The sequence below is a fragment of the Camelina sativa genome, chromosome 1 (genome assembly GCF_000633955.1).
Source record: "Camelina sativa cultivar DH55 chromosome 1, Cs, whole genome shotgun sequence".
Lineage (NCBI taxonomy): Eukaryota > Viridiplantae > Streptophyta > Magnoliopsida > Brassicales > Brassicaceae > Camelina > Camelina sativa.
The window spans coordinates 16,185,370-16,212,390 of NC_025685.1; the positions used below are offsets into that span (position 1 = coordinate 16,185,370).

Genomic DNA, 27,021 nt, shown 5'->3' on the forward strand with positions numbered 1-27,021 from the left:
ACGAGTTGGCTTTACTAGAAGCCAGACGCACTCATGATCCAAACCAAATAGGTAACTTCAAGAAACCATAATTTTGTTTTTCTTGGCTAATAGAAAATGGTTTAAAAAAAAAAGCAGTGATATTGTTCCATAACCTCTTATATATGCTAGTAGAGGAAAAAGACTTGAGATACAAGCAACTGGAAAAGCAGAACGAAGAGACCCGTCAGTCGCTCATCCTTCTACAAGAATTCTTGGAGAAGCACTTCCCGGGATCTTTTCCGCCATCGGCCTGATCGATCTTACTACGTGTGTTTCTCTTTCTCAAACTACATTTCATTTGTGTCTTCTTGTTTCTAATTATAAACAATCTTCTCTTTTATGTTTTAAACAATTAGTAATTATTATTCATATATGTAACTCTGCCGAGTTTTTCCAATGAATTTTCCGACATTTCGCTCTAGGAATTTGATTAATTTCTTGCATTTTCATCAATAATTATCCACAACTTAGTTTCTTATTATAGGATTGTTTAACATGTTTTGTGGGTTATCAATTGTGATGAATGTTAGTTCAGGTGTGTCTCGTAAGTTCAAGAGATCTCATTCAATCTCTTGTAATTTTGTTCCTTTAGAATTGTCTCTTCGTTTTTCCTTGAAATGTTAAATTTATTAATCAACAAAAAGAAAAGCAATTACAAAGATTTGGTAGATGTTTTTTAAAAGCAGAAAGAAAAAGATGAAAAACAAAATCATGAGCTTGTACAGAGTCCAATTGCTGACGTGTCATATCATGACGTGTCACAATATCGCTATTCCCTGAAAATTAGAAGGAAAAAAAACAAAGAACTTTGCCCGCACGTAAATGGGTGGGGTTGTGATTTGGTACATGGCTAAAGAAACTGGTAAAGGGTAAATATGTCATTAAACACCAAAACCATTGAGAAGAGAGAAAGAAAGAAATCAATCTATCAAACCCAGAGAAAGTAGAAGAAACCCTTTAGTCGTCCTAAGCTTTCTCAAATCCTATCTCTCTCGATTTTTCCGATTACCAAACCGCCGTATCCTCCGTCCCAAATTCTGTAACGCGATTAGGTATTTGAGCCGTTGTTTTCTGAATTATCCGGTTATTCAATTTTCTGATCGATGACATTGTCCAAGCGTTTGGCTCTATTGGGAGCTCAATCCGCGATTTCTCTCGCTAAACCTCGAGGTCTCGGCTCCTCTCTCGGATTGATTGATCGTCGTCCGTTCCCGTACCGTTCATTTTCCGAACTCACGAAAGCTAACGGGAGACGTGCCTTTCTCGTTGATACATTGGCTCTGGTAAATTTTCATTCTCTCTATGTAGCCTAGATCTAGAAATTAACATGAATTTTTAGTATTAAGAGTGTTTGGAACCTCTAGTATGTTAAGCTGCTCCAGGAGAGAGCAATGAATTGAATATTATAGTTAGCTTCCTTGGGTCTATTTTGATGTTTTCATTTATTTTGGTGGTGGAAAGGTGAGAAGTCTTGAAGCTCAAGGTGTTCCATCGAAACAAGCTGAGGCGATAACTTCTGCTATCACTGAGGTTTTGAATGATAGTTTGGAAAATGTCTCTGAGTCCTTTGTGTCAAAAGCAGAAATGCAAAAGGTGATATAGTTTTAATTACTGTTCTTTTAATTTGTGAGCACCTACTGTATGAGTTATGTATAATTCCCTTTTTCTTACTTGTGTTTTTGTGCTTGCAGATTGAAATGATTCAAGATTCAAATCTGTCAAAATTTAAATCTGAAGTAAAAAGTTCTCAGGTAACATCGACACCTATTAATAGTTTGATCTTACATACATTAGTTGGTTGTTTTTGATTTGTAGTGGTTCAGAACCTTGAAAACCTCGTGGCTGTTTTGTGGGTTGATGTGCAAAAGTTTATGTTCTGTAAAAGAAAAACCTTATGAGTTGTGCTGCGTCTAATAATCTCATATACAATGGTCTTAGTTACATTGTTGTTTAGAATTTTACCCTGGGCTACTCATTAGTACATACTTATCCTGGAGTGTCGTATTTGCATTTAAAGTTATTCATCTTCTGCATCTTTGTTATGCTCTCTTTATGCCCGTTATGGATATGGATTAGTTTGAGAGGTTGTGTTACTTTGAATTAGAAAATTTAAGGTACTTCTTGGGTTATATTGTGGAGGAGTTCAGGACGATAACACATGAAAACCTTTGTTTTTTTCTCTGAGTAATTTAGTTTTATGTAGGAAGAAAGTCTGTGTAGTGTTTCTTTCCAACTCTTTTTGTTGCAGCCGTTTATGAGTTGGAGTCTTAGGCATGTGTAGCGAGAATACTCAGTAAAATTGTGTTTGATTGCATCCCATTATACTGTACTTTTTCATGTCATGTTGTGTTAAACTATGTAGCACCAACATTTACTGTAAACATTTTATGCACAATAGCATTGTCTGTGCTTCCCTGTACCACAAAGTAAAAAGGATTTATGATTCCAACTCTTCTCCATCCTTTGTAAAGGAGCATCATTTTACTGTATTGCAACGTGAGACAGAAAAATTGAGAGGCGATATAGAGAAGATGCGAAGTGAGCTAAGGTTTGTGACCATAGTTCCCCTTGTAATATGCTTTTAACCAATCTGAAACCCAAGACGTAAAGGCCTCTCACTTGAAACAGGTACGAAATTGATAAGGTCACAGCTGGACAACGCTTGGATTTAAATCTTGAAAGAGGGTAAGAAAGCTCTAAATTTTGCATTGTACTCTCTTTCTATGAACATTTACCAAACGTAGCCATCTGCAAATGGGGGCATATGATGTTATTTTTAGGGCTTGACTTAGATTATTTGGTAATCTGGGGTTGGCTGTTTTATTACTCACAGTCGAATACGTGACGAGCTAGCTAATCAGAATACGGAAACAACAAACCTCACAAACAAGCTTGACAGGGTACGTAGCAACAGTTTCCTTTACTCATGAACTTCACTATACACTGGAACTTAGGAAGATGAGAAGACATAATATGTTTTGCTTTTGCAGGAGATTCATGCGCTGAGAGCTCAATTAGAAGCTTCAAAGTACGAGGTCATCAAATATTGCATAGGTACACTTGTGTCCATATCAGCAGTGGGACTTGCCGTTCTTCGTATCATGATTTAGGACGATCCCAACACTCAACAGTCAACACTGCTCTGTGCTTACAGCCTTAAACCAAATTGGGAACTTGTCATTTTTTTACTTGAAACCCACCAATATGCCATATTATTTATTTATGGCGATCAGAGGATATTATTGTTTCTGTGATCTAGTTTGACATCATCCTTACTAGGACAGGTTATAATTTGCACCGAGAATTATGTCAATCCAAGGATTATTGATTTCTTCCATTTGCATCATTTAGTTTTCTAACGTCTGTCTAATATGATATGCTAATGTCAGTGTAACACAATGCTACAGAAAGTGTGAAAAGTAGTTGTCGGAAGTGTTTTGTTTGTTTCCATGGGTTTAAACTTCAAACCCATAAACCCAATTCTCCAAATTATATAAAAAATCAAAGATTTAGAGGGTAAAGAAAGTAAAATTGATTGAAGATATCTGAGCCACAGAACAACACTTGCAAGAGTCCTCAGGCACAACGCAAACAAATGATTAGCAACAGTGTTATGACCAACAAACATATGGTCAGTAGGAGGATACTGACGGCAAGAGCAAGACCGCAAGAGAGACTTTCTTTAAACTACATTTCGTTATGAGTTTATAAAAGAGAACTTCATGACGTTTCTTATCATGTTACAAACAGCACGCATGTATAGTAAGAGAGGATTCGGAACGGCTATATATACCTTCCTCTTCTTCCTCGAGTCCAAAAAAAAAAAAAAAAAAGAGAGTTGAAATTGAAACAAACAGAGTCTGTAACAAACTTCCTCCGGCGAATATCAAATCACAAAGAGGCTGAAAATGGCGAATCAGGAAACAGAAGATCTCCCGAAGTTCCTCAATCCCTCCGCCGTCGAGAGTCTCTCCGATGACATCATCTCCTCGGACGTTTCGCGCTCTCTGATTCCGCCGCCTCGCACGCTCACGTTGGAGACTGATTCCGATGATCTCGTCGCTGATGCTTTAGTTCTCTTCGATGGCAACGTAACTGAAGAAGAAGATGATGGTGTTTTTGTTCGCATTCTTGATGATTCGTTTTGTCGCCAGCGGATGGTGTCTCTTGGTGAAGGTTCGCGTTACTGTATCGGAGATTGTATCAATCGCGATGGTGATACTGATGATGAAGATGACTATAATGATCTTGATGATGAAGATGACTATAATGATCTTGATGATGAAGATGAATACTATAATGACCTTGATGATGAGCTTGTTCCAAGGAGCGTGAGCCAGAAGCTTAAAAGACAGAGGATTCAGAAATTGGGAAAGAGATGTTCGTCGTATTCACAGTTGAAACCTGGGTGTGTTCATGGCAAGCATGGGTTTGGCATCAGTTTCGGATGCTGATCGGTTCGATTTCTTTGAAAAAAAACTCATCAATGAAACGGTTTAGATTTCTCATTTTTTTGTGTGTAATTGGTAGTGTTGGATCTTTGCTCATTGATTTGTTCTTTGATAGTTCAGTTTCTGCAATCTTGTCAAAAATCGATCTTTAGATTGTACATGAATTGTGTCACCTCTTTCTTTTGTAGAAGAATCAATGAAGAAAAGTTTACTTCAACTAACACTCTTTAGTCCATGAACAGTTTCTTAAACCAACACTCTTTAGTCCATTTGAAGATTTGGGAATCTTTACTCAAACACTCTCTTTCAGTCTCAGAAAAAATAATTCCCTGTTAAAAAATTTGGGATCAATAGGCCTTCTAGGATACAAGTCACACAATAGATAATAGGCCCATTAAAAGCCCATGTAATAATGGCGCCAAAATCGAGTGTAGTGTCCCGCCTAATTCATCTCTCTACTCACTAAGAAGCGCCGAAAGATACCTCTCACTCCGTCTCTCTCAGTTTCCCGATCAGCCATGGCTTCCGACTCTTCTCCCGGAAACCCCAACAACGGTACTAACTCTATTCCTCTCTCTGTCTATCTCTATTTACTTCTGAAATTGTTTCATGATTTTTGACCAATCTCACTACTTCAGGTCCTTCTTCTCCCGGAGAAAACGCTTCAAGCCCTATCGGAAGCACTTACTCTTCCCCCGCCGCTCTCCGCCGTCTCCACCGAGGAAGGTCCTCTACTCCCACGCAATTCGCTACTCCTCCACCACGTGTCCCCTCATCCAATTCCACTCCTCCGACATCTCGTCCTTCCGCCGCCAGATCTAGAGGAAGAAAAGTACGCGGCAGCGGAGGCGGAGGCGGCGGAGGAGACCCAGGGACACCATCTTATGCTGACGAACCGATGCCTTCTTCAGATGACGGTGAAGAAGACGGCGCCGACGATGCTACTCCGACTTTCGTTTGGGGTACTAACATCAGTGTGCAGGATGTTAAATCTGCGATTGAATTGTTCGTTAAGCATTTTAGAGAAGCTAGAGAGAACAGTGATGATTTGTTTAGAGAAGGGAAGTATATGGCTTCCATACGCAAAGTGATTGAAATTGAAGGAGAGTGGATTGATGTTGATGCCTTTGATGTGTTTGATTATGATCCTGATTTGTACAACAAGATGGTTAGGTATCCCTTGGAAGTTCTCGCCATTTTCGATATCGTGCTGATGGATATTGTTTCGACGATTAATCCTTTGTTCGAGAAACATGTTCAAGTGAGGATTTTTAACCTCAGGACATCTACTTCCATGAGAAATCTCAATCCATCTGGTTAGTATAGTTCAATTTTTTTGTTTCTTGGTTTCCTATAGTGGCTAGCTTAGCTTATGTTTGGATGTGTGGTTTTGTTTCGTTAGATATCGAGAAGATGATCTCTTTGAAAGGTATGATAATTCGGAGTAGCTCTATCATTCCTGAAATCAGGGAAGCTGTGTTTAGATGCCTTGTTTGTGGATACTTCTCTGACCCCATCATCGTTGATAGAGGTAATTTAATCACTTGGACTTATCGTTTTCTGTATATATCTGCATAGTTTCTCCTAATGTTTGGTTTGATTGTTAGGCAAAATAAGCGAGCCTCCAACTTGCTTGAAACAAGAGTGCATGGCCAAGAACTCCATGACACTGGTGCACAACAGATGCAGGTAAGTTTTAGGCATATAATTTGTCATTTTTTGTCTGACTCTTTTTAAAATCTTGCTATTTACCTTCATCATTTGTGTATCAGGTTTGCCGATAAGCAGATTGTTAGGCTTCAGGAAACGCCTGATGAGATTCCAGAAGGTGGAACACCTCACACAGTTAGCTTGTTGCTGCATGATAAGCTAGTTGATAATGGAAAGCCTGGTGATAGAATTGAGGTAAGTGCAGTAATTTTACGAGGGTAGTACATGTGTTACTATGTTTCTGGTTGACAAACAAAGCTTGTTATCTGGATAGGTCACTGGAATTTACAGAGCAATGACTGTCCGAGTGGGGCCTGCTCACAGGACTGTGAAATCTGTGTTTAAGGCATGTCATCTTATTTTCCTTCTGATATTAATTCCTGTTTATTCTTATAACGTTCTGACATTGTCATTTATGCTTTCTTATGGACGTTGAGTACAGACCTACATCGATTGCCTTCACATAAAGAAAGCAAGTAAGTTAAGAATGTCTGCTGAGGATCCTATGGATGTTGACAATAGTCTGCGTAGAGTCGATGAAGATGTCGAGTTAGATGAGGAGAAGGTTCGTCATCTTTTCAACTAGATAGATGTTTTTTTCTGTAACTTATTCCTTCGCCCCTCCATTCCAACCAAGTTTCATTTTAATTTTCAGCTGAGGAAGTTTCAGGAACTCTCTAAACAACCAGATATATATGAGAGACTTAGTAGATCACTAGCACCAAACATCTGGGAGTTGGATGATGTTAAAAAGGGTCTTCTGTGCCAGGTGATGTAACGCTTTTGATATTTGATTATATTTAGCAAAGTCTAAACAACATTGGTTCCTTTTACTGAGACAAATTCTAATTTGTGAAGCTTTTTGGAGGAAATGCTTTGAACTTGGCATCTGGTGCTAATTTTCGTGGTGACATTAACATCTTGCTTGTTGGTGACCCTGGTACAAGCAAGTCCCAGCTGCTCCAGTACATTCATAAGCTTTCACCCCGTGGAATTTATACAAGTGGGCGAGGTAGCTCAGCTGTTGGTTTGACAGCTTATGTAGCTAAAGATCCTGAGACAGGAGAAACTGTATGTTAATCTTGTCTTCAATCTTTTTGTACTCAGCTGGCTTTTTCGTTGCATTTTCACTTTTCAGTGTCTTCTTAAACATGACCTTTTAACGTGAATGCTACATTCTTTAGGTTTTGGAGAGTGGAGCTCTTGTTCTTAGTGACCGAGGTATCTGTTGTATTGATGAATTTGACAAAATGTCTGACAGTGCGAGGAGCATGCTTCATGAGGTTTGTTGCTTTATTTTTCTTAACCTTGCTCAAATTCGTAGCTCACATTTTCTGGGTGCCTCTTGAAAATGTGGTATCTTGTACATAAGATTTGCATTACTGATCAACATTGTTTATCTGTCAGGTGATGGAACAGCAGACTGTTTCGATAGCAAAGGCTGGTATTATTGCATCTCTAAATGCCCGAACCTCTGTGTTGGCGTGTGCAAATCCTAGTGGTTCACGCTATAATCCCCGGCTTTCTGTTATTGAGAATATTCACCTTCCTCCAACCTTGCTTTCTAGGTATGCTGCAATCCTTCAAACAAAGTGACATTATTTTTCTGAGGGCAAATTATTCCCTCATCTTCATCACCGTTGGTTTTACTAATTTTATCTTATTTTGCTTCTTAGATTCGATTTGATCTACTTGATTCTTGACAAGCCCGATGAGCAGACTGACCGAAGGCTTGCGAAGCATATTGTGGCCCTACATTTTGAGAATGCCGAGGTCTTATATTATATCTTTTGTCAGTGTGTATGATATGTTGTCAGATATTTGTGTTTTGCTTTTATCTTACTTCATTGGTATCATTTTGTGTCAATCTGCAGAGTGCTCAGGAGGAAGCTATAGATATTACTACTCTGACAACGTACGTTAGCTATGCCCGCAAGAACATTCATCCNTCGTAAACATGACCTTTTAACGTGAATGCTACCTTGTTTAGGTTTTGGAGAGTGGAGCTCTTGTTCTTAGTGACCGAGGTATCTGTTGTATTGATGAATTTGACAAAATGTCTGACAGTGCGAGGAGCATGCTTCATGAGGTTTGTTACCTTATCTTTCTTAACCTTGCTCAAAGTCGTAGCTTACAGTTTCTGGGTGCCCCTTGTTAATGGAGTATCTTGTACATAAGATTTGCACTACTGATAAATATTGTTTCTCTGTCAGGTGATGGAACAGCAGACTGTTTCGATAGCAAAGGCTGGTATTATTGCATCTCTAAATGCCAGAACCTCTGTGTTGGCTTGTGCAAATCCTAGTGGCTCACGCTATAATCCCCGGCTTTCTGTTATTGAGAATATTCACCTTCCTCCAACCTTGCTTTCTAGGTATGCTGCAATCCTTCAAACAACGTGACATTATTTTTCTGAAGTCAAATTATTCCCTCATCTTCATCACCGTTGGTTTTACTAATTTTATCTCATTTTGCTTCTTAGATTCGATTTGATCTATTTGATTCTTGACAAGCCCGATGAGCAGACTGACCGAAGGCTTGCGAAGCATATTGTGGCCTTACACTTTGAGAATGCCGAGGTCTTATATTATATCTTTTGTCAGTGTGTATTATATGTTGTCAGATAGTTGTGTTTTGCTTTGATCTTCCTTCAATGGTACCATTTTGTGTCAATCTGCAGAGTGCTCAGGAGGAAGCTATAGATATTACTACACTGACAACTTACGTTAGCTATGCCCGCAAGAACATTCATCCTAAACTATCAGACGAAGCTGCAGAGGAGTTGACCCGAGGATATGTTGAGCTGAGAAAAGCAGGGAAGTTTGCCGGTAGTAGCAAAAAGGTGTGCCCTCAGAAACTTCAATATGTTTCCTACGTTGTAACCAAAGCTCATAAAAAGGCTATGATTAGTCTAACGCCTTGAAACTCTTTGAATCTTGGCACAGGTCATAACAGCAACTCCTAGGCAGATTGAAAGTTTGATCAGACTTAGTGAGGCCTTGGCGCGGATGCGCTTCTCCGAATGGGTTAGTTAAACACTCGTATTTTAAGTCTTTGATGCAATTTCCTTTCGTCGTTTCAAACAAGCTGAAACGGTTCTTGCGATGTATAAAGGTCGAAAAACATGACGTGGACGAGGCATTCCGACTTCTCAGAGTTGCAATGCAGCAATCAGCAACAGATCATGCCACAGGTAATTTCTTCACAGTAACTTTCAAACCCATTATATGATCATGAGGATAAATATTAGCATTCAATACCAACTCTAACAATAAAACACCTGTATTAATTTTGGTGAAGGGACCATTGACATGGACTTGATAAATACTGGAGTGTCAGCAAGTGAGAGAATGAGACGTGATATCTTTGTGTCGTCAATTCGAGACATAGCTCTTGAGAAGATGCAAATAGGAGGATCATCAATGCGCTTATCCGAGGTATTCATGCTTTGATCCTTTATTTTCCTTATTTGCTATATTCCCCAAAGCAAACAAATCATTCTACTTTAAGAGAAACAATTCTAAGTACAATGTGAAATGTTGTGCAGTTACTGGAAGAACTGAAGAAGCATGGAGGCAACATTAACACCGAAATCCATCTTCATGATGTGAGTCTCATCATTAATAAAATATTGTTTGCTGCATATCAAAAGTTTTGATCTTTCCATTAAAGGACAGAGGAACTAACAAAGTATTTGTTGTTGTGACGCATTAAACAGGTAAGAAAAGCGGTCGCAACGCTAGCCAGTGAAGGATTTTTGGTAGCTGAAGGTGATAGGATCAAGAGAGTATAATCACAAGATTCATGAAGAAAACTGTGGAAATTTAAGTAGGCATTATTAATAGGATACCCATCTATGCCCATGTTTTAACTATTTGTGAATTTGTAATGAGATTTAACTTTTAAAAGATAATCTATCTAATACATTTTGAATGTTTCTTTTATATATAGTTTATCTTTAATTACTTATTAATTATCAGAAACTCTTAACTTCTAACTAGTAAATTATAAGTACATATGAAAAATAACATGCTATTGGAATTGCTCTCCATAGGAGTTAAACAAAGAGTATTATTGTTCATACTCATCCAAAAAGTAACCCCCAAAACATTGTGTTTGCTCCCATTTGCTATTTCTTAATTTTCCCTCATTTTTGGTCATTAGTTAAAAAGTAATATTGTGAAAGGCTAAAAAGTTAACGTTTTCTATTATTGAAAGTAAATATTACAAAATATTGACACAGGAAAAACGAAATTCTCATAAATACCACTACCGTAAGTATTTTTCCAAAAATACATTTATTAATTTTATTTTTTTTAAATATCAAAACTTGAAAATATGATATTTCCAGGAGTTTCTCTTGAACATGAGCAAAGGCAATTTTAGGTTTATTAACGAAAGAAGAAATGCATTGCTTCTAACTTAACTAGTCTTCACTTGTATAGTTGTATTCCCCTAAACTGAAATAATCGACTTAGTTATATTTTCGTATGATATCATACCTTTTTTTTTTTTTTTTGTATTTTGGAAAAGTGATTTATAATCATTTTTAAAGTTTGGGCATTGCAATTACAAACTTTTTGGCATGAAAAGTTGGATTGTACAAAAGAAGAAAGTTAGTTAAAAGATTGAAACTGGGTCCTCGTATCGAACATTATTGGATTTTAGATAGATATGGTATGGTCTAAATGAGAAGAGATCATTCGTCAAAAAAGGTGAATAAGAAAGAAAGAAAAAAAGTGAACGATTCGATTGGTCTCTAACTTTTTTCGTCTCTTATTCGTTAAGGACGTGGAACTCGTTGCTCCTTACCTCTCTTAGTGCTTTCATCTCTCCCACTTAACCTAGTCTTCTTATTAAGTCAACTAGATTGTATATTTTGATACTGCCTAGGCAAATGATTCGGTTTGTCATTGATATTAATATATGATATGATTAACCCCAAAGCACATGTGTATATATATTTAAAAAACGGATCGGATCACGGGTACTACAGTTTTTTTAAAAAATTTCTAGTTGACAAAACAAATAGTATATTAAACGAAAAAAAAAAACAAAAATATTCATAAAAAAATGAAATAGTATAACTAACTAACTAATAAAAAGAAAATTTAAAGAGGTTTGTTTATAATTACACATATTGTTAGTGTAGAGTTGGAAGCTTGATAATATTATTCAAGATGAAAAGTATAATATATACATAATACATTAGGGTTTTAGGTATCTACTATTTACTAATATATCATTTATATATATATATATATATATATCCTATACACCCTTTCAAGATGGAGGAGAGGTCACTCCAATCTTGTTCACCATTGTAACAAACTTTGGGCGCTGAAGAGGTTTCATGAGGGCATCGGCTAATTGATCATCCGTCGAAACATGAGTGACGCGTAGTGCACCACTCTTTCCCGGATGAAATGATAATCAATAGCAATATGTTTCATGCGTGAGTGAAAGAACGGATTAGCACAAAGATAGGTCGCACCAACGTTATCACAATACACAACCGGAGCAGCAGGTAAAGTGACACCAAGTTCAGTTAGAAGAGAGCATATCCAGATGAGTTCAGCGGTTGCGTTTGCGACAGCTCTATATTCAGCTTCTGTAGCAGAGCGAGCAACCCCCTTCTGTTTCTTGGAGGACCATGAGATCGGAGTTGTGCCAATGTAAATAACATATGCGTTTGTGGAGATTAGATCCTCGCGATCACCACCCCAGTATGAGTCCGAGAAAGCGTGAAGTGTAATAGGTGTCGAGGGTCTCAAGAGGATACCATGTGAGGCAGTACCGGCGAGATATCGGAGAATCCGTTTAGCCGCCTGCCAATGCATATCCGTCGGAGAATGCATGAACTGTGCTAGTCGGTTGACTGCAAATGCAATATCAGGACGGGTGAATGCCAAGTACTACAAACTTCCTAAAACCATGCGATACTCCGTCGGGTTGTCATGAGGCTGGCCGGAGTGAAGCGTAAGGGACGGTTCCGGAGCCATTGGTGTGGACACAGGTTTAGCGTTCAACATATGTGTCTTTGTTAAGAGATCAATAATGTACCTTCGTTGCATAAGATGAAGTCCCTTGTGACTGCGGGTTGCTTTGATGTCAAGAAAATAGTGCAAGTCTGTTGGTTCTTTCAAAGAGAAACGCTCATCAGCCAATGTCGCAATGAAACCGGCAATGAGGCTATTGGTGCTGCCGGTGACGATAATGTCGTCAACATATACCAACGTGTAAACCACGTCCCAACCAGAACGATAAACAAACACCGATGTGTCGGCTAGGGAATTGTAAAAGCCCAGTCGCAACAGATACGTCTTGGGTTCTTGATACCATGCTCGTGGTGCTTGCTTCAGACCATATAACGCTTTTTTTAAACGGCAAACATAGTGAGGACGATCCTTGTCGACAAACCCGGGAGGTTGAGAGACATAAACTTCTTCCTGAAGCGTTCCATGTAGAAAAGCATTATTGACGTTGAGCTGTTTGATGCTCCAAGAATTACTCACCACCATTTGTAACACCGACTTGACAACCGGACTAAAGGTTTCAGAGTAATCAAGACCATATTCTTGGTTGAAGCCGCGAGCCACCAAGCGTGCTTTGTACCTGTCAAGCAAGCCATTAGGTAAATATTTCAGTGTATAAATCCACTTGGTGGGAATAATATTGTGACCAGGTTTTGGTGGAACCAAATCAAAAGTGTGAGCTCGTAGTTGTGCATTGAACTCGTCGCCCATAGAATTTCTCCAGTTCTCATCTCACATAGCCTGAGTTATAGTTGTGGGTATGGACGGTTTGGACATTGAAACAGAGAGGCTGAGTTTTGGGTTTGGCTTGACAATATTATTTTTCCGTCGGGTTTGCATTGGATGATTGTTGAGTAGTGGATTTGGTGGGTTAGGATTGTTTTGTGGTTGTGGTGAAGGTTGTGGTGAGAGTGGTGGTGAAGGTGGTGGTGAGAGTGGTGGTGAAGGTTGTGGTGACGGTTGTGGTGCAGGTGGTGGTGGGGAATGTAGTGACGGTGACGGTTGCGGCTCGGGAGGCGTATTTGGAGGAGATGACAATGGGGTTGCTGGATTTGGGTCAGGAATGGTTGGGCCTGACTGTGCAAGGTCTCTTAATGGGCCTAGTGATCCTTGGCGGCCAACCAGGTTGTTGCCTTCATCAACCTTCTCAATATCACGATCGGGAGAGAGCGATGTTGAGAGAGGAGACTCAGGCGACGACTGTGCAGCGTGACAGATTGCAACCGGGGGTTGTGACGACGGAGCTGTGACGAGTGGCCGGCGACCTACGAGAACAATTATGGGTGAGCTGGGAAAGACTTGATCCGACGGTGGTGTGACCACGGAAGGAGAAAGCGGAGACAAAAAAGGGAAGCTGGAGTCAACAAATTGAACATGACGGGAGATATAGACTCTGCCAGAAGTGATATCAAGACAGAGATAAGCACTTTGGGTAAGAGAATACCCCATAAACACACATGGGAGAGAGCGATCTTGTAACTTGTGTGTGGTATAAGGACGGAGCCATGGGAAGCAGAGACTGCCAAACACGCGGAGCTTCAAATAATTTGGTGATTGCTGGAACAACTTAGCATATGGAGAGACATTGTGAAGGACTGGTGTTGGCATTCGATTTATCAAATACACCGTTGTTGCAAATGCGTAAGGCCAATACTGTTTCGGAACCGAAGCTTGATGGAGAAGAGTTAGACCGGTCTCAACGATATGGAGATGTTTGCGTTCCGATATGCTATTATGCTCAGGTGTGTGAGGTGGTGACGTGAAATGAGAGATGCCATGAGACGATAAGAAATTGCGCAAAGCGATAAACTCACCACCGTTATCAGCGTAAAGTGTCCCTATGCGTGCTTGAAACCAATTTTCCACCAAGGCTTTGAAAGCCATAAACGTGGGCTTGACCTCCGATTTTTGTTTCAATGGATAGAACCAGGTGTAGCGGGTAAAGTGATCCACAAGTACAAGATAATATTTGTAACCGTCATTGGACACAAGAGGTGACATCCAGACATCATAACAGATATATTGGAGTGGTTTTGTGGAGAGTATAGTGTTTGTGTAAAAAGGGATTTTATGACTTTTATTGATTAAGCAATGAGAACAAGGAAAAGGTTTATTTGTAGACTCAGAACATAGTAAAGAAAATTGAGAAACAATAGATTGTAAAATGGGTGGAGACGGATGACCAAGTCTGGAATGCCATGAAGGAAGAAAAGCTTTTGGAGAAGGAGAAGCAAATAGTGTAGTAGGAGAAATTGACTTCGGAAGTGGCCACTCGTACAACTCGTTTTTCATTCGGCCTTGGAGTAACTGGACCCCCGTTTTGAGATCCATCACGTGAAAATGGGCCAGAAAAAATGCAATAGACACATCATTAGAATTGCACAACCGGTATACAGAAATAAGGTTTTTAGCAATGTTGGGAACATAAAGGACATCATTTAAACGAAGAGGTTTAATAGGGGTTGAGAGAAAAGTGGAACCCGTATGCGAGATGTTGAGACCGGAGCCATCTGCTATGGTGACCTCCCCACCACCATTGTAGAGTTGATGGAGAGCCAGATTGTTCAAGTCGGTGGTAAGGTGATGTGTAGCACCGGAATCGAGCAGCCAAGGGTTGTTTGGTGATGGAGATCCCGTCGTAGCCAGATTCACTCGTGGTTGCCATGGCAACGGATATTGACCACTTTGAAGTTGAAGCTGCGAGCACCATCTTGTATTGTGGCCGTGAACTCCACAAATTTGACATCGACCTTGATACCCTCGCTGTGACGTGTGACGAGGTTGAAACAGTTGTTGCTGCCAAGTCTGATCATTACAATGATTCGATCGTGACAGACCACGATTATGAGGATGACCACGAACATTGACCGCATTAGCATTCACAGGAAGAGATGAAGAAGAGACCAGCGCAACTTTTAACTTGTTCTCTTGATTGATCATCTTCTCCAAAACTTTGGAAAGAGACGGTGAGCTTTCACGACTCTCTAGTTGATCAACCACACTGCGGTAATCATCAGGAAGTCCCTTCAGAATACGTTCGATCTTGTCACCAAGCTCCATAGATGGGCCAACTGATCAAACCTAGTAGTGAGGCCTAGAAAATAATCTTCAACAGACTTGTCTCCTTTGGTCCAAAGGTCAATATGTTGCTTCACTTGCTGAATGTGAGAGCGACTGGGGGTTGCGTAGATTGACGAGAGAGTAGTCCAAACCTCGACCGATGTGGATGTGTTGGAGAGTAGTGGCTGGACAGAGTCGGTCATGGCACCGATGAGAGCACTGTATATGAGACGGTCTTGGCGTTTCCAGATCTTGTGCTCTGGATTATCGGTGGCAACACCCGCGACGGTGTTGGTGGGAGAAGGCGCCGCAATAGATCCATCGACGTAACTGGTGAGATCATAACCATCGAGAAGGGCTCGCACTTGACGACTCCACATCAAGAAGGTTGTGCCATTAAGCTTTGTCACATTCATCATGTTCACGTGAAGAACACTCTGTGAGTCCGTGACGGCAATTGTTTCACCGGAAGAGGTTGAGATGACAAACAAAGGAGAAGAAGAAAAATAAAAAGAGAAGCAGCAGTGAAAAATAAAATTTTAGATTAAGCTTTTAGGTATTGAAAGCTCTGATACCATGTAGAGTTGGAAGCTTGATAATATTATTCAAGATGAGAAGTACAATATATACAAAATACATTAGGGTTTTAGGTATCTACTATTTATTAATATATCCTTTAAATATATATATCCTATAGTTGGTTTATTTGATATGATATTATTGATAGAAAAATCATATATATAAAAGTAAGGTTTCACTCTCTCTTTATTGGTCCACTTGGCAATGCAATTTTAACAAAAAAATATATTTATTAAAACACAAATTAAAAAACAATTAATCTTCACATTTAACTCACATAATATAAAACTGAAATCATATAAATTCCCCTATAAATTATGTATTAACTTTATTTCTCCACTAAGTTGTATTAATTAATTGTATTAAAACAAAACAATAAATTAGAATTGTAACTCTTATTTTTTCTAAATGTAATTTTCAACACTTCTCTTCCTATAAACACTCATTATCTTATTCTCTTAGTCTCTCACTCTTTCGTTCTCTCATCTTCTTCCACTATTCTCAAATATCTTTTTTTGTTTTGTTTTGTTTTGTGTTTTTTTTCTTATATTATTGTTTTTTATGGGTTAAAAAAAATCAAATCAAATACGATTGTAAAAGCTTAATTTTAGAGTTTGTATGATATGCATATCTTATATTGTTTTTTAATGTTTTAAAATGTTTATCTCCATTGTCTAATTTATATTAACATCTTATAAGTCATTATTTTCGTACTTTCTTACAATATTCACCACACAATTTAATATCTTTCTTGTTTTAGAAATTTAATATCAATTTATTATCTTTTTTGTTTTAGAAATATGTTGTCATTATGTCACATTTAGTTGGTTTTTGGTTTTGAAACAACTTAGCCTTTGGTGAATGATGAAGAAGACGAAATGGATGAAGAAGAAACTCCTTTAACTTATTTTTGAATCGAATCATCATGGCTACATTTTGGTTGAAAGTGACCATGTTATTGGCATTTTGTCGATCGTTGGGCATAATTGGTGCAGTATGTCATGTATGGATTTTAATTCCACTTAAACGATTTACAATGTGTATTGTTGGCTAAGTTGAGAAAAAATAATATTAGGTGGGTGCTTGACACCATACGGGACTGTAGTTTTTTTTTTTTTTTTTTATTCTATCAGATTTGTTTTGAACAAGTTTATGAGAGAATCATATATATAAAAGTAATGTTTTGGTCTCTCTTTATTGGTTGATTTTCAATGTTTTCTAATTTTTTATTTTTTATTTGCTTTCTAATTACTTTAAACAATATTTAAGACCCAATAAACAAAATACATTAAACTCACACATTAAAATAAAATTATAAACGAAAATAAAATAAATTATGCATTAATCATATTCCACCACTCAATTTTATTCAAACACAATAAATTACTATTGTAACTTCATAATTCTAAATGTAACTTCCATAATTTCTTATCATATAAATAAGCATTCTCTCAATCTCTCATTCTCTCATATTGACGGTTTTGGTCTCTCCTTATTGGTTGATTTTCATTTAGTGTTTTCGATTTTTTTTTATTATTTTGTATTTGCTTTCTAATTTCTTTAAACAATATTTCAGACCCAATAAACACAATACATTTAATTCGCACATTAAAATAAAATTATAACTGAAAATAAAATAAATTATGCATTAATCATATTCCACCACTCAATTTTATTCAAACACAATAAATTACTATTGTAACTCCATAATTCTAAATGTAACTTCCATCATTTCTTATCATATAAATAAGCATTCTCTTAATATCTTATTCTCTCATATTGGCATTCTTTTACTATCTCATTTTTCATTTTTTTTTCTTATTTTTGTTGTATGGGTTGTAAAAAACAAATGAAATATCATTGTAAATTTTTAATGCTAAAATATCATTATAAATATCAACAAATATTCAACAGACTCAATTTGTTTTTGCTTCTAGAATCTGTAACAATACTCCTCATCATTTAGCTAAATTTGGTTATAATTCAAACATGTTTTTTCTGGATGTTTTTCACCTCCTATCTGGTTATCCAATCAATTGTATTATGATTATTACCATTCATCAATATAATTCATTTTTGCTGATTTTTTTTTTAATGCTAAATTTTAATTTTAGAGACTAGATATATATTTTACATTGTTCTTATTTTAAAAGATTCATGTCCATTATCTAATTTGGATTATTATCTTATAAGTAATCGTTCTCTCCTTCTCTCCCACCAATATCAAATGTTGTTATATCTCATGTGTTGTAAGAGTTTGATTCTGCATTTTAATTTAGAAATTATTATATATATATATATATATATATATATATATATATTTTACATTGTTCTATTTTTTAAAGATTCATCTCCATTATTTAATTTGGATTATCATCTTATAGTAATCATTCTCTCCTCCTCTCCCACCAATATCAAATGTTGTTATATCTCATATGTGTTGTAAGAGTTTGATTCTATATTTTAATTTAGAAAGTATTATATATATATTTAACATTGTTTTCAATTTTTATTATATTTCTATAAAAATAAAATATTTCTTTTATATTTTTTGCCTTTCTAATCTATTCATATTTATTTTTTAAATTTGCATAGTTAAATTTAAATTCACATATGTTGGTTTTAACAAAAAAATCAACTTTGTTTGAGAATTAGATGTTCCTATTTATTTTTAAACGATTAATGTGTAACATAATATATTAATATATATAAGCATTTTGTCATGCAATCACAAGTTCCATTTCCATTGCTTAACTCTATGGTTAAACTATAATATATGTTGTCCTATTTGTAGGAACAACAACATACTTATTTAATATATTTAAAAGAACAGGTGATTAATCGAAATAAACATTTCTCCAAATTTTATAATTCAATTAGTGTGAGTGTACTTATTACTTTGAAAAACCTTTACATTGAAGTTCATAAAATCATATAAGAAAAAATGAAATACTACGTCACTTCAAATTTGGAAGAAAACACTTGGTATTCCTTTAAAAAAAAGTCAAGGCACATATAAAAATTTATTAATATTTAACTCACTTTAAAGGCATAAAAAGTCATTTAACTCAAAAATAACTTTTATCCAATAATTCCATACATTCCTCCCACAAAAAAAAACATATATATGTTAAAGATTATATTTAAATATTGCAAAATTTTTTAGTTAGCTAAACTTATAGTCACATATATACAATATATATACATAATAATGTATATTACTTATTAACACCATAATTCGACCCATTATTTGCTTAACTCAAATTTGGTTTCAAAGCCAACTAAAGAAAAATATAAACGATCTTATTGATATTAGACCAAAACATGGGCATACAAACATAATCACTTACACGGAAAGTAATTATTTTTTAAAAATAACTTATTATTACAACATCAACGTATGAAGGGTTTCCATAAGCAGCTAATTAGAAAAACTAAAATACAATAAATGTATTGGGAACAATATCAGTCAATGATAAGATTGGATCCTCAAAAGCAAAAAACAACATCCTCGTAATTCATAAAAAATAAACGCCACAATTGTACAAATCTAAACGAAATGGTATAAAGATATAGTGTATAAATACAAGTGACTGTGAAGCTCGTATATGCCTAATTAAAACGAAATAATACAAAAGAGAAAACGAAAAAGAATAAAAAATAAAAAGTGCCAACTACAGCACAACCCACGCGTTGCCTTAGGAAGCACCTAATAACTGTTAATAATAAAGCTAAATTTGTAAAATGATTGAATTACCCCCACTGTTTGCTACCATAAACACTTGTGAAACTAACTTTTGATTTTGGTGTCTAACGCGATCATCATCATCCACATATGTGACATTTGTATAGATGTCTATTTCGTTACACACTACTATATAAATGTCACATTACGTGGATCAATCATACTGCACAATCGATGTGGGAATGGAATAAATCCTTTATCATTTGTCCAGCAATAAGCATATGCCTTGGTTGACGGCGACCAAAGCCTATTGAAGCATATCTTCTTTTTTTTAAGCATATCATTAATTATTATAATTTTAAAGATATATTGCGACTGGTTTATTTTAATGCTTATAAAAAGATTGATATGGATGTACTAAGAAAAATACTCATATTTATTTATTAAAAGAAAAAAAAATAACTATTATTTTTAATTCAGATCAGTGACCTAATGAAAAAACAATAACATCCAATACCCATATAATATCCTTATATAAGTAAAAGAGAAGTACAAGTCAATTAAGTGTAAATAACCCGAAATTAAAGAATTGGATACGGGTGAGAAAAACCCGAATTATAAATATGGGTTACCCATTTACAACTGGAATAAATATCTCACCAACCTTATGCGCCAGTTGCTGAAACCATATAAGAAAAACAAATCTTTATCGGTTGTTAGACATTCCAAAAACTTATCCAATATTTACTATCCCAATAAATTTATTTCCTATACTTTAGGCAACTATTCAGCTTTATCAAATAAATTTCCCAATAATCAGTCCTAATGAATCTATTTCGCTGGGTATAGAATTCAACTGGGTTTAACGGATCTGAATACCACCAAAAAAATACATTGTTCGAAGAAAATAAACCAGGGATTTTGTTTCGAAGATATACAAAACTATGACCTATCATCCTAATAATTAAACGTAGGAATGTAAAAATGATAAAGGTAACCTCTCCGCCCATTTAAGCCCACAAATATACCCAAGTAGAAGGATTCATATGTAGATTTATATACCCACAAATATACTCAATTAGAAGCCCATAATTGTAATTATCTACATGCAGATTTATATTTCTACTACTAAAATGATTAAATTGAATTCTCTATCCTTTTGTCAAAATTCATTTCAAGAATATATGATTTTACGTAATACTATTTTATATAATTTTCTGTAATATTATTTTATAATCATCTTATATCAAATAATTATTTTTCAATTTATGAATGCAATCCTTTACGAGTTTGGTCCATCAGAATATATTGTGGCTGTGTATTCTTTACAAATACAGATTTTTATGAATCCAATCTTTTAGTGGGTTGGTCCGTTAAAATATACATTGTGAGTGTGTATTTCCTACAACTATTATATTTTTATAAATGCAATATTTTATAGGTTGTAAGTAGATTGTGATTATGTATTTTTGTTATAAACGCAATTTTGTACGGATTGGTTTGTCACGTATACACTGTATATGCATATTATTATAAATTTATAATTTTATACGAAGACAATCTTCTATGGGTTAGTCCGTCAAGATCAATATTATGAGTGTATTTTTACAAATGCAATCTCCGATAATATTTTACGTATATTCTAATTTCTACTGCAAATTATATTTATATAAATGAATATTTCCCCGCGCTGTAGCGTGGGTCCGATACTAGTAGTAATATATGATTGACAAATAGTAGAAAAAAAATCTTATCGGTCATTCACTTATACATTCCAATATAGGTGTACATTTCAACAAGTTCACACAAAATAAAATTGTAGTAAGAGACTAGATTCAATGGAACTTGGTGGGCTAGTAGTAGTACTCGAATTTAATTTTCTTGTCCCTCCACAAAAGCAGAAAATGAAAATAACACTTGCGTAGACTTAATAAGAGAGAGCGTTGGTTCAAAACTGAATGTTCACCCAGTGATTTTAGTCAGACTTTTACGCCACACTGCTTCTTTTTTTTTCCCTTCTAAACGGCATGATATTTTTAAATTCTTGAAACAAAATGCCAACATCAAGAAGTTGACGTCAAAAAAGAAAAAGATAGTTGACTAAAAATACAAAATACAGAATTAAAGAAAATAAAACACAAGAAAACAAAAGAGGAAGCATAGATTCGTGTGTCACGGACCAGACGATTTATATCATTAAATATAAAATCTTGCAACCGATCGTTCGTTTGTCTAAAGATACATTTTTTTTGTTTTGTTATTGGGTCAAACAATACACAAAGGTTAAGGATATGTTCATAGAATAATACCTTTTTTTCCATCGAAACAGTGTTGGCGACACGGCTCCACTAACGAATATTCCGTTCCTTCTTCTCAATCCCCCTTCATACATTTCCCCTGTCTCTTCCTTTTATAAGGTTTCATTTTCCCCTTCTTTATAGGAGAAAAAAATCTGAGAAAAAAATGGATCGTGTCGGAAAATTAGATTTGTTTTCCTATGTTCTTGTTCTGTGTTTTGTCCTCAACAGTTTAGTGTTGCTTTGTAATGGAGGCATCACCAGTAGTTTTGTCAGAAAACTGGAGAAAACCATTGATATGCCTCTTAATAGCGATGTTTTTCGTGTTCCTTGTGGATACAATGCTCCTCAACAGGTTTCCACCATTTCCTTTCTATTTCTTATATATATATATTTCTAAAAACAAGATTTGTTTTGTTGTGGGTTCTCTGTTTATAATGATTTAAAGTTTGTAGCTTTCTGGTGGGTTTTGAGTTATCTTTTCAATATAATATTAGGTTTCTCTATAATCATCAATCTTTTTAACTCAGTTTTGTTGTGGGTTCTGTTTATAATTATTAAATTTTGAAGCTTTTTTGTTAGTTACCATCTCTAGAAGTGGTGGTTGGTGGTGTTTTTTTTTAAGTTTAATATTAGGTTTCACTTTTTTCTTTTGTTCTATTAGCAAAAAGTTATTATTTGGAACAATTCGGATTTGTATCAAGCTTTGCTTGTTGGAAGTTTTATACTAAAAGATATGTACTGCTTTTTGGTTTGTTTCTTATTTGTGATCTAAATGGGTTTCTATTTTTTTTGATTTGGGGGGGGGGGGGGGGNCAGGATTTGTTTTGTTGTGGGTTCTCTGCTTATAATGATTTAAAGTTTGTAGCTTTTTTTGGTGGGTTTTGAGTTATCTTTTCAATATAATATTAGGTTTCCCTAAAATCATCAATCTTACTCAGTTTTGTTGTGGGTTCTGTTTATAATTATTAAATTTTGAAGCTTTTTTGTTAGTTACCACCTCTAGAAGTGGTGGTTGGTGGTGTTTTTATCAAGTTTAATATTAGGTTTCACTTTTTTCTTTTGTTCTATGAGCAAAAAGCTATTATTTGGACAATTCGGATTGATTCAAGCTTTGCTTATTGGAAGTTTTATAAAAGATATGTACTTCTTATTGTTTTGTTTCTTATTTGTGATCTAAATGGTTTTTTTTTTTTGGGGGTAAAAAGGTGCATATAACACAAGGTGATGTAGAAGGGAAGGCAGTGATAGTGTCTTGGGTGACACAAGAAGCTAAAGGATCTAACAAAGTCGTTTACTGGAAAGAGAATAGCTCCAAGAAGCACAAAGCCTATGGCAAAACCAATACTTACAAGTATTACAATTATACTTCTGGTTATATCCATCATTGCCCCATCAGAAACTTAGAGGTCCATCATCATCATCATCATTATTGTCATAACATTTGCTGTTGTTTGTTGTTGTTATCTGATGTTGTGGTCCTCTGTTTTGCAGTATGACACCAAGTACTATTACCTAGTAGGTGTGGGAGAAACAGAGCGTATGTTCTGGTTCTTCACTCCTCCTGAGATTGGTCCTGATGTTCCCTACACATTTGGTCTTATTGGTACTGTCTGTCATCATGGTTTTTAAAAAAAGGCTATTTATGCTCCTCTGGCATGGACTTGATCTTGTGTTGCAAATTGTTGTTTTGCAGGGGATCTTGGGCAAAGTTTTGACTCAAACATAACCTTAACACATTATGAGAATAACCCAACAAAAGGGCAAGCGGTTTTGTTTGTTGGGGATATCTCATACGCTGATAATTATCCATATCATGACAACAGGAGATGGGACAGTTGGGGAAGATTTGCTGAAAGAAGCACAGCATATCAACCCTGGATTTGGACCACTGGAAACCATGAACTCGATTTTGCCCCCGAAATTGTAAAGGCTTCTTCTTTCTTTTTGCTTTAGGCTTAAAAAAATGCTATAAGATCATTTAGTTAGACTAGGCATTACATGGACCAGACTGAGATTGTGATGGATTGTTATTATGAAATGTGCAGGGGGAAAACAGACCGTTTAAGCCATTCAAGCATAGGTACCGCACTCCTTACAGATCATCAGGCAGCACAGAACCATTCTGGTACTCGATTAAGAGAGGACCGGCTTACATAATCGTGCTAGCTTCATATTCAGCATATGGCAAGGCATCTTAAAAGTCTTTGAGCCTTTTCGTGTGATATTATTAAACCAAGAGTAAGCGGATCTGAAATATTCTTATCTTTCTTGGACGACAGGAAAATACACGCCGCAATACCAATGGCTCGAAGAGGAGTTCCCAAAGGTTAACAGGTCAGAAACTCCGTGGTTGATCGTTCTTATGCATTCACCATGGTACAACAGTTACGATTACCATTACATGGAAGGCGAAACCATGAGGGTGATGTATGAGGCTTGGTTTATCAAGTACAAAGTAGATGTTGTTTTTGCAGGTCATGTCCACGCCTACGAAAGATCAGTAAGATCTATAACTTTTGGCTCATCATGTTTCTTTTAAACTATAGATGCTGAGAAATGCGAGCTATTGTGAAACCAGGAACGTGTATCAAACATAGCTTACAATGTGGTTAACGGCATTTGCACTCCAGTCAAAGATCAATCAGCTCCGGTTTATATCACCATTGGTGATGGAGGAAATATCGAAGGATTGGCCACTAAGTAAGCTAAACTATTAAACATATCTATCTGTCCAGTGGACACAAGTTTCTAGTAGAATCTAAAGATGAGTTTGAATGGTGTTTTTTTGTAGAATGACTGAGCCTCAGCCTAAGTACTCTGCCTTCAGAGAAGCCAGCTTCGGGCACGCGATATTCTCTATAAAGAACAGGACACACGCACGCTATGGATGGCATAGGAACCAGGATGGTTACGCCGTGGAGGGTGACAGTATGTGGTTTTATAATAGATTCTGGCATCCCATTGATGATTCTCCTACTTATGATTCTTGAGAACCAAAGAATCTGATTTGTTGTATCTCTATCATTCAATAACCATTAATAAATGCAATGTGAGTGAGTTTTTGTGCATGTCCTTGTTTAAGACCAAACGTACGTTAATCACACACAAAAATGTGGTAGAATGATATTCCCTGCATTGTAGAGTTGTGTCTTTTCTCATTATTTCTTAACTCATAATTTCCATCCCAATAGTTATGTTTAACTAAATGTTTACGTCTTATGAACTCTATATATATATTTGTCTCTTTCATGCTAAATCTAAATAATATGAATTTTATTATCTAATATCCAGACATTATTTTACAATCTAAATGAAGATAATCATATGGTTGCATATGTTCAGCTCCTCTTATGGGTTGAATCGAACTGAATCTATGTTTAATATGAGACACATGAGTAGTAGCCAGTATCTAACCACCAAGTATTTTTAGGCACTTCGACAAGGTTCAATTTAAAGCAAACATAAATATGTTGCGTACATTTCTTTTCGAACCAAGTCTTTCTTTTCGGACAGTCTTTCTTGAAGTGTCCCATTTTCTTGCAAAAGAAACACTTCCTTTCCTTCTGAATTTGACTTTTGGGGCCTTTCATTAAAGCTTTATCCTTCATTTTATCCTTCCTACTTGGTTTTCCTTTTTTGCTGCTAGCATTTCCACAGCCCACAAGATTGACAACATGATCATTCATTTTCTTAATTCTTCCTTCCTCTTGAAACAACATAGTCTTTAACTCCTTAAAGTCCCATTTATCTTTAATGGTGTTGTAATTCACCTGGAACTGGCTAAACTCAAAGGTAGAGAGTTCATAATGGATTGGACCAAGAAATTTCATGAACTTCCATTTCCAAGGTTGACAACATTGCTGCCAAATTGAACATGTGGGTCACATGATCATGAATTGGCTTAGACCAGTCAAACTTTAGTAAGCTCATTCATGAGTCTTCCTATAATCGATGTCAGCCAAATCAGACTGTGAACACTCCTTAATTCTCTCTATGAATTCCCTTGCTTTCTCTGTTTTAGGCATAGATGACTTAACACTTTCTGCCATCATCATTCTCATGAGGTTCAAACTCAGCCTGTTAGATCGCTCCCAAATATCATAACGAGATTTTTCAGTTTCAGAGCTATCTCCTGTAATGGCTGCAGGTTCATCATCCACTAGTATTGTAGAGTCTAAAGCCATTATACCCAATGCAAACCGGATCTGATCGGACCATTCACCGTATTTCAGCCCATTGAACTTCATGACAGAGTTAGCAAATGCATACAAGTTTGAAAAAGCTGCAAAGTAAACATACTTACCTATTAGTGCTTTGACACTTTTACATAGACTCTTAAGGTCTAACTTAAATTTAATGCATAAATTTAAATTACTTTTGGGCAATATTTAAATACAAACACTTTTAACGACGCTAAAATTATAATTTTATAATTAATCAAATCACGTATTAATCAACTAAATTTGTTACCTTTGAGTATACATATTATTGACTATATTGAAAATGATTATTATTTTTTTCATATTATTAACTATATTCAATGATCCACTTTTGGGTGATCTCCAAGAATATAGATAACAAAATAATTGATCAATCAAAAAAAATTTATGTCATATTTTTTAGCATCTCTTTAATCATGATCAATTAATATTTTTTAAATTTCAATATGTATATGTAATACAAAAAGGCCACTTTGATGACTAACAAGTTATATACAATATAAACATTAAAATATTTAATTATTTAATGAGTATAAATTATTTTATATGGTGTTAATATTACATAACACAAATTACCCGGTTATTAAAAAATATTGCAGCGGAAGCATACTACATAAATTCAAAATTCTATAATTGAAACTTCACATGCAGTAACAGTCAACAACAAGAAACCCATAAATTATTAAGATATAAGACCTCCAAATGCACACTTAAACATATGATGCATGCTTTGATAATCTGATCAACTTAAAACATATGATTTCATAATAATATATTTTAATCATAAATGACCCAGATTCTTTCAACTTTAGTGTGTAGGTGTTGGGTTTCGCCGATCAAAGATCTACGAGTGAAGCCCCTTAAAAAGTGATCTAAAGGAAGTCATTGTGGGCCTTCAAAGGCCCAGGAGGCAAAGCCTAACAAGGAAGGGTGCCGAGTCGAGCGAGAGAGTAGATCTCG

The 27,021-nt window shown here is 35.8% G+C and overlaps 3 protein-coding genes across 6 annotated transcripts in view; all 3 read left to right on the forward strand.

Moving 5' to 3' along the window:
• Positions 1–3,367, forward strand: part of LOC104792266 (protein FMP32, mitochondrial-like) — an 11,651-nt gene extending 8,284 nt beyond the window's left edge. For 2 of the 4 annotated variants that reach the window (XM_010518397.2, XM_010518390.2), the window contains 6 exons: positions 1,552–1,614; positions 1,713–1,772; positions 2,493–2,569; positions 2,650–2,706; positions 2,855–2,921; positions 3,012–3,367. In XM_010518397.2, coding sequence (XP_010516699.1) covers positions 1,552–1,614; positions 1,713–1,772; positions 2,493–2,569; positions 2,650–2,706; positions 2,855–2,921; positions 3,012–3,131 — 444 coding nt within the window. In that variant the 3' untranslated portion in view covers positions 3,132–3,367. Of the gene's footprint in view, positions 1–915; positions 1,305–1,482; positions 1,615–1,712; positions 1,773–2,492; positions 2,570–2,649; positions 2,707–2,854; positions 2,922–3,011 lie in introns of those variants that run through there. The other 2 variants (XM_010518382.2, XM_019228397.1) reach the window with 2 other exon arrangements.
• Positions 4,938–10,126, forward strand: LOC104792288 (DNA replication licensing factor MCM4). The gene is made up of 18 exons (XM_010518408.2): positions 4,938–5,027; positions 5,111–5,788; positions 5,875–6,003; positions 6,080–6,161; positions 6,245–6,377; positions 6,457–6,528; positions 6,625–6,747; positions 6,838–6,951; positions 7,041–7,253; positions 7,367–7,465; positions 7,590–7,750; positions 7,859–7,955; positions 8,863–9,024; positions 9,128–9,208; positions 9,297–9,375; positions 9,483–9,619; positions 9,730–9,789; positions 9,901–10,126. The coding sequence occupies exons 1-18, from the start codon at positions 4,991–4,993 to the stop codon at positions 9,973–9,975; spliced, it is 2,532 nt and encodes an 843-aa protein (XP_010516710.1). The 5' UTR covers positions 4,938–4,990; the 3' UTR covers positions 9,976–10,126.
• Positions 21,745–24,983, forward strand: LOC104792297 (purple acid phosphatase 10-like). The gene is made up of 8 exons (XM_010518419.2): positions 21,745–22,193; positions 23,047–23,247; positions 23,333–23,444; positions 23,535–23,764; positions 23,887–24,025; positions 24,121–24,341; positions 24,420–24,541; positions 24,633–24,983. The coding sequence occupies exons 1-8, from the start codon at positions 22,005–22,007 to the stop codon at positions 24,829–24,831; spliced, it is 1,413 nt and encodes a 470-aa protein (XP_010516721.1). The 5' UTR covers positions 21,745–22,004; the 3' UTR covers positions 24,832–24,983.